Source organism: Microcaecilia unicolor, chromosome 5 (assembly GCF_901765095.1).
Source record: "Microcaecilia unicolor chromosome 5, aMicUni1.1, whole genome shotgun sequence".
NCBI classification, from domain to species: domain Eukaryota; kingdom Metazoa; phylum Chordata; class Amphibia; order Gymnophiona; family Siphonopidae; genus Microcaecilia; species Microcaecilia unicolor.
The window spans coordinates 207621-216222 of record NC_044035.1 but is presented as its reverse complement, the minus strand read 5'-3'; the positions used below and the strand labels follow the sequence as shown (position 1 = coordinate 216222).

The 8602-nt window shown below is 44.5% G+C and overlaps 1 protein-coding gene across 1 annotated transcript in view; it reads right to left on the bottom strand.

Moving 5' to 3' along the window:
* Positions 1–390: 390 nt before the first annotated feature.
* Positions 391–8602, bottom strand: part of CTBP2 (C-terminal binding protein 2) — a 177482-nt gene continuing 169270 nt past the window's right edge. Inside the window, exon 10 of the mRNA XM_030204693.1 lies at positions 391–600. Within this exon, the coding sequence (XP_030060553.1) occupies positions 519–600 (82 nt within the window). The 3' untranslated portion in view covers positions 391–518. The remainder of the gene's footprint in view (positions 601–8602) is intronic.

Genomic DNA, 8602 nt, shown 5'->3' with positions numbered 1-8602 from the left:
TGATTAATCCATAGCTGTGTCTGTGATCAATTTTGTTTTCCCTCGACACAGCGAGAAAGGTTGTCCCTCTGTTTTATAATGTTGTAAAAACAGTAGTTGGTTTTAATCTTGAATGGAAGAAACTGTCTGGCCGCAGCCATCAGTTTATAGCTTAAATACTATGGGCTCCTTTTACAAAGCTGCGCTATTGCTGAGCTGAATCTGAAGAAGCTCATTCTATTCCCGTGGGCTTCCTCACATCCTTTGTAAAAGGAGCCCCTGTATGACTTGGGGGCAAATTCTGTTACCTTCTCCCATGCCCAGACAAACTTTGCGGCCTTGAGTGATAACCATTTGATGGGATTTGTGTATACCCACTAACAACCCCTACACACACACAGTCCATCTCGTTTCATTTGTAATGGCTTTTCCCATTTCTTGTATAAGTTTCTGTTGGAAATCTCTTGTGCTGATCAGTTTTCAACAACTGAACTTGGTTCCTGGGATAATCCCTCTTATCCCTGTGTTTGGATAGATGCTTAGGAGGTGGAGCTCGGGAAGACTGAGCCAGTGCTGAAAGACATCCTGCCTGTTGACAGGCCTACAGTGCCTGATGGATATCTAGAAAAAGAGAGAGTTGTTAATACAGAGTAGAGATATCTAAAAACTCAAACTGGGGCTAAGGTCTGTTTGCCTGTTCTGTCGTTTACAATTTTTTTTCCTGGTTCCAAGAGAATTTGTTTTTCCTTTGCTATTGCTGGTAGTTGCCACATTCACGTCTAAGACAAATGTGCCTGAGGAGAAGCCTTTTCTTCAGTCTTTGGCTGTGAGGGAAAGTATAAATATTGAGATGAAGACGGAACCTCACCAACGAACAAAAGAACCGGTGGACATCCTGTGTGAGTTATGTGCTCAAGACTATTGTGTCTTAGCTGTTGTGAATCAGAACTTCTTTAATTGTTCTGTAGTGCCTCTGTGCAGAAGGGCAGAGCCCAGTGTTTAATTTCATAGGCAGTATCTAGCTGGTAAGTTCTTATTGTACAGTGTTTAAATGAAAAGGCTCACATTTTTCATTTAAAGGAAAAAGGGGAATGGGAGACAATAAAACAAAACTTAGTTTTTAATTACACCTGCAGTACTTCAATCATGCAGCAGTGGAGTGCCATTTGTTTTTTTTAATTCACTGTACTCTGCTCAGGGCTACTCTTGGAGGCGAATAACCAGATTAAAGCAATGAGATACACGTGCTATAATCTAGTTTTGCATCTTGGTTACAGGTGGGTTAACCCATTAAATTATAGTTCAAAAGAACTGCAGTCCGGGGTCACACCAAAAATTCATTGTGTCAAGTGTCTTGTTTCCAAATGTGATCAATCCAGGTCCCGAGTGCCTGGAGCATGTCCTTGGGGCACACCCAGTCCATTAAAGTTTTCAGGATATCCCCACTGAATTCAATGGGGATGTCCTGAAAACCCTGACTAGCTGGGTGTGCCCTGAGGACTGGGTTGAAAACCTCTAGATTAGGGGATTGGATAGGAGAATTGATAGTGTTTGGGCAGTGGGATGTCGGAGTGGGGAGAGATCAGATTGTGGGATGACAGGGAAACAAAATTCTTCTTCCTAAGGGAGGTCCTCTGACCCCAAGAATCCTCTTTCCATAGGAATGGACTCTGAGAGATCCCACCGTTCCATCGCTTGGCTCCCCAAACGGAGAAGGAGGAGGGCCCTTTCAAAGTAGAAGCCAGATAGTTCTTGCAGTTGGCCCCAATAGAAGTGGCTACTGAGGCCCCTGGACACCCAAATGTGCATGCTCTGCCTTATGGTCTTCCACACTCCTGTGTGTGTGTTGGGGGGGGGGGGTCTGCTCTTCAGCCAGGGACTACTTGAGAAACTACATGCCTCCTCCCTCAATTCAGGGGACAAGACTCTCCCCCAAACCTAAGGAGAAGAGCTGCCCCTGTTCACATTTCAACATACTGCAAATGAAAGAATGTCAAAGCGGTTTTCAGAAAAGAATAAAATTAAGGGAAAAAGAATAGGGAAGAAAATCCACATAAGGTGGCCTAGGTTACATTTGAAAATAAATTCAAGTAACTTCAACAGGAAGGGAGAGAATGCAACGGGGATGAATATTGCTACCCAGGGCCACAGTTGCAGACTAATATAATTCATATTATCCAACCAGAGAAGGAAAAGCTTTGGCAAAGAAATGAGTCTTAAGGACATCTTTAATATTCTTAAGTGTCAATTGCAAACAAAGTGCCAGAGAAAAGTTTCAAAGGGTTAAGAGCAATCACCGGAAAGCAAGACATTCCAACACATTCAAAACTATGGTATTGATTCATCAATGAATATGATGTTGTACCTCAATATTTCAGTGAAAGTTTTATGTATCAACTAAATCGAGCAGCTTGATCTGAAGCAGCCATTACTCTGATACACATAAGCATCTTTTTCCATTGCAGGGCAGATTTGTGTAATCTTCTCCCAAGTTATTTGACATTGTGTTCTGAGAAATTTCAATTTAAGAAACTTTTTATTTTGTGAAGGTTTTTATGGAGGATTGATCTTCAATTTGTCCTACAGCTCTTCCTGCAGTACACAGTTTTGATTTAGATTTATGAACGTTTTTTGTCTCTTATGTTTTATCTTGTAACTCGCTTTGTTATTAAAGCAGTATATAAGTCCAAGAACTAAATAAATAAAACTAAACAAATTTGAAAGAGAATTGATATAACCAAAATATACTGCTGGACTCTGGAGAAGGGGCAGGGTTAGGCTAAGCCAGTGATTTCAACTGGTGTGTCATGGCCCAGAGCTGCATGCGAAGACCACCATAATCTCCTCTAGGTCCATGGGGATCCAGTGGGCACAGAAGTAGTTCCTGCGGGGTTCCCATGGGAATTACAAGCCTCTTAATGACCAACCAGCTATCCAGGTTACTCCAGGACACCCAAGCACCGCCTCCTCCTTTCAAAAATTAAGCACAGCTGCACTTGCTTTCTGCCCGGGCTGATGCAGCAAGACTCACACAGAGGCGTGCACGGGCCAGCAGCATCAGAGGTCACCTGATCTACTAACACATGAGTGTGGCAGCATCCACGTTTGTCAGTGTGAGCCTTGCTGCGTCAGCCCTGGTAGAGAGTCAGTGCTGCTCAGTGCCAGTTAACCCTGGTGGATTAGCGGAGGACTCGGAAGACCTGCTGCTGGTGGATTAGCAAAGGGCGAAGTCGGAGGACTTGCTGCTCAGTGCCAGTTAACCTTGGTGGATTAGTGAAGGGAGGACGTGCTGCACAGTTCTAACTGGCTTGCCACCAAAGCAGTAAGATAACTGCTCAGAGATAAGGAGTATGGTACCCCTCCCCCATCTCTAATCCATACATAGGTGCCATTTTTTAAAAATATCAATAAGTTTTTATTGAAATGTCCTACAATACAATCCAAAAGCTAACAACAACAAAGTACCTGAAACCTGGATGTCCCCCCATCCTACCCTTCCCCCCTCACTTAATAGCACAGAGAAAGAAATGAGCTTCCAGATGTCATTGTTGGTAGATCATTTGTATAATAGACTGGGAGTTAAAAGATTAGCACCGATGCGGATCACATAAGTTGTCTATTTTTTTAAATTTGTGCCGGTTGTACAAATAATTTTATGCATAAAGGGTAAGATTCTGTATATGGTGTCCAAAATGTAGACACATTGGAATAACGCATCTAGGGCTTTTCTATAAATCTGTGCACAGTACGACACAGTTTGTGGAACAGCGCATAGGCCAGGGGAATGCCTGAGCCTAAATGTATGCGCTTTCCCCTGAATTCTATAACAACGCACATACGCAGCCAACATACCCAGACTCCTCCCACCCCCTGTTCAGCTGCGTGCGTTGGAATTTATCTGCGCCTCTTTTTAGAATTATGCCTAAAAAGAAGCATGCGTAAATTCCAATTAGTGATAATTGATTATTATAGGCCAATTATCACTAATTCAGTAGTGCACATAAATAGAGTACGGAAAGACTTGGACCCTGGATACCTGTTACAGATTTTGTGTTGGATATTCAGAGCCTTCCGATGGGTTATTCTGGTACAGATATGTTCTCCTTAAGTTGTGTTATTAATTAGGGGCCCTTTTACAAAGCCGTGAGTAGCGCATGCGCCTGGTGGTAATTGAGTTTGGCATGCACCGAATCCTGCAGTAGAAAATATTTTTCCTGGCAGTAAGCAGTAGGATGGTCATGTTGGCATGTGCTGCATGGTTACCGCTCAGGTACCACGTGAGCCCTTACTGCTAGGTCAATGGCTGGCGGTAAGGGCTCAGGCTATAATGTATGCGCACGCCCATTTTCCGACCCATTAAAAAATGTTTTTTTCCTAGCCGCGGTAAAAAGTGGCTCGGCGCGTTCCAAAAAGATACGCTCACACTACCGCAGGACACTTTTTACCGCAGCTTTGTAAAAGGAATCCTTAAATTTCTTCCACTTTTCTCTTTTGAATTTTCCTTCCTTTTACATATGATCTGCCTTGCTTGCACTAAGATTTCTATATTTTGATGTAGTAAAAAAATGCAGTCAATTAGAGTGAACACAAATTAAATAAGTGGTTCAAAGTAAAGCAACGTTGTTGAGAACTCCTGTGCTATATTAACATAATAGTATTATAGGATTGACTGTCTAGAGCACTCATTATGCAAAATGCTGTCTAAGAGCTGGAGTATTTCTGTTCTGGTGCGGGACAATCTGTGTCTGAAGAAAGGGGGAGATGGGACAAGCTGCCTGGATGAGAGGGAGAGACGGGACAAGCTGCGGGTCAATGAGAGGGAGAGACAGGACAAGCTGCGTGTGGATGACGGGTGAGATGGGACAAGATGCAGGTGGATGAGAGGGGGAGACTGGACACGATGCAGGTGGATGAGAGGGGGAGACGGGACAAGGTGTGGGTGGATGAGAGGGAGAGACAGGACAAGCTGCGTGTGGATGAGAGGGAGAGACAGGACAAGCTGCGTGTTGATGACAGGGGTGAGACGGGACAAGATGCAGGTGGATGAGAGGGGTGAGACGGGACAAGATGCAGGTGGATGAGAGGGAGAGACAGGACAAATTGCCTGGATGAGAGGAAGAGACGGGACAAGCTGTGTGTGGATGAGAGGAAGAGACGGGACAAATTGCCTGGATGAGAGGGAGAGACGGGACAAATTGCCTGGATGAGAGGGAGAGACGGGACAAGCTGTGTGTGGTTGAGAGGGAGAGACGGGACAAGGTTGCATGTGGATGAGAGGAGTGAGATGGGACAAGATGCAGGTGGATGAGAGGGGGAGACGGGACAAGGTGTGGGTGGATGAGAGGGAGAAACGGGACAAGGTGTGGGTGGATGAGAGGGAGAAACGGGACAAGCTGCGAGTGGATGAGAGGGAGAGAAAGGCAAGAAGAGGGAGACATGTCGTACATGGAGGGAAGGAAATAGGGAGAAATGCACATAGAAGGGGATGGAGAGGAGAGGGGGACATGCTGCTTATGATTGTTTGCATTTTTTGTGTGTATATATATATATCTTTTCTAATTTGATATTTAGCAGAGTAAGGGAGAAAAAGCAATTTTGTTACTTTTACCAGTATTTTAACTGCAAATAGAATCAGGCTTTCTTGGGAGGGGGGGTGTCTCCAGTTATTGTCTGTATGTTTTTTATGGCCCCCTATTTTGTATCAGTTGAGGGTCTCGATGTTCTGCATGTACGACTGAGGTGACGTATTCTGCTGGTATGTAGTGTCTGTATAGGAATCTGTAACAGTCCAGCTTGTTCCAGTTTCCTAGTAGTGGGTATATTGGTATATAGGGTGAGAAATAGTTTGACAGTAAATCATATATCAGATTTAATGTCAGTAAATTTATTGTGAAAAGAATTAGCAGATTGTAATGAATAACAAACATCTTGTGAGTGACATTGCCGAAGGGTTAGAAGGTAAAGTGTGCCTTTTTTGCGGATGATACCAAGATTTGTAACAGAGTGGACACCCCGAAGTGAGTGGAAAACATGAAAAAGGATCTGCAAAAGCTAGAAGAATGGTCTAAGGTTTGGAAATTAAAATTCAATGCGAAGAAATGCAAAGTGATGCACTTACTACTACTAATCATTTCTATAGTGCTACTAGACGTATGCATAGCTGTACACTTAGGGAGTAGAAATCCACGGGAGACATACAGTGGGGGAAATAAGTATTTGATCCCTTGCTGATTTTGTAAGTTTGCCCACTGACAAAGACATGAGCAGCCCATAATTGAAGGGTAGGTTATTGGTAACAGTGAGAGATAGCACATCACAAATTAAATCCGGAAAATCACATTGTGGAAAGTATATGAATTTATTTGCATTCTGCAGAGGGAAATAAGTATTTGATCCCCCACCAACCAGTAAGAGATCTGGCCCCTACAGACCAGGTAGATGCTCCAAATCAACTCGTTACCTGCATGACAGACAGCTGTCGGCAATGGTCACCTGTATGAAAGACACCTGTCCACAGACTCAGTGAATCAGTCAGACTCTAACCTCTACAAAATGGCCAAGAGCAAGGAGCTGTCTAAGGATGTCAGGGACAAGATCATACACCTGCACAAGGCTGGAATGGGCTACAAAACCATCAGTAAGACGCTGGGCGAGAAGGAGACAACTGTTGGTGCCATAGTAAGAAAATGGAAGAAGTACAAAATGACTGTCAATCGACAAAGATCTGGGGCTCCACGCAAAATCTCACCTCGTGGGGTATCCTTGATCATGAGGAAGGTTAGAAATCAGCCTACAACTACAAGGGGGGAACTTGTCAATGATCTCAAGGCAGCTGGGACCACTGTCACCACGAAAACCATTGGTAACACATTACGACATAACGGATTGCAATCCTGCAGTGCCCGCAAGGTCCCCCTGCTCCGGAATGCACATGTGACGGCCCGTCTGAAGTTTGCCAGTGAACACCTGGATGATGCCGAGAGTGATTGGGAGAAGGTGCTGTGGTCAGATGAGACAAAAATTGAGCTCTTTGGCATGAACTCAACTCGCCGTGTTTGGAGGAAGAGAAATGCTGCCTATGACCCAAAGAACACCGTCCCCACTGTCAAGCATGGAGGTGGAAATGTTATGTTTTGGGGGTGTTTCTCTGCTAAGGGCACAGGACTACTTCACCGCATCAATGGGAGAATGGATGGGGCCATGTACCGTACAATTCTGAGTGACAACCTCCTTCCCTCCGCCAGGGCCTTAAAAATGGGTCGTGGCTGGGTCTTCCAGCACGACAATGACCCAAAACATACAGCCAAGGCAACAAAGGAGTGGCTCAGGAAGAAGCACATTAGGGTCATGGAGTGGCCTAGCCAGTCACCAGACCTTAATCCCATTGAAAACTTATGGAGGGAGCTGAAGATGCGAGTTGCCAAGCGACAGCCCAGAACTCTTAATGATTTAGAGATGATCTGCAAAGAGGAGTGGACCAAAATTCCTCCTGACATGTGTGCAAACCTCATCATCAACTACAGAAGACGTCTGACCGCTGTGCTTGCCAACAAGGGTTTTGCCACCAAGTATTAGGTCTTGTTTGCCAGAGGGATTAAATACTTATTTCCCTCTGCAGAATGCAAATAAATTCATATACTTTCCACAATGTGATTTTCCGGATTTAATTTGTGATGTGCTATCTCTCACTGTTACCAATAACCTACCCTTCAATTATGGGCTGCTCATGTCTTTGTCAGTGGGCAAACTTACAAAATCAGCAAGGGATCAAATACTTATTTCCCCCACTGTATGTGTTAGGCGGTAAGAGTCTGATATGTACGGACGGGGAGAGAGATCTTGAGGTGATAGTATCTGAGGATCTGAAGGCGACAAAACAGTGTGACAAGGCGATGGCCATAGCTAGAAGGTTGCTAGGTTGTACAGAGAGAGGTGTGACCAGCAGAAGAAAGGAGGTGTTGATGCCCCTGTATAAATCATTGGTGAGGCCCCAGCTGGAGTATTGTGTTCAGTTTTGGAGGCCGTATCTTGCTAAGGATGTAAAAAGAATTGAAGCGGTGCAAAGAAAAGCTACAAAAATGGTATGGGATTTGTGTTACAAGACGTATGAGGAGAGACTTGCTGACCTGAACATGTATACCCTGGAGGAAAGGAGAAACAGGTGTGATATGATACAGACGTTCAAATATTTGAAAGGTATTAATCCACAAATGAACCTTTTCCGTAGATTGGAAGGCAGTAGAACTAGTGGGCATGAAATGAAATTGAAGGGGGGCAGACTCAAGAAAAATGTCAGGAAGTATTTTTTCACGGAGAGAGTGGTGGATGCTTGGAATGCCCTCCCTTGGGAGGTGGTGGTGATGAAAGCGGTAACGGAATTCAAAACTGTGTGGGATAAACATAAAGGAATCCTGTTCAGAAGGAATGGATCCTCAGAAGCTTAGCGGAGATTGGGTGGCAGAGCCTGTGGTGGGAGGCGGGGTTAGTGGTTGGGAGACGGGGCTAGTGCTGGGCAGACTTCTACGGTCTGTGCCCTGAAAATGGCAGATACAAATCAAGGTCAGGTATACACAAAAAGTAGCACATATAAGTTTATCTTGTTGGGCAGACTGGATGGACCGTG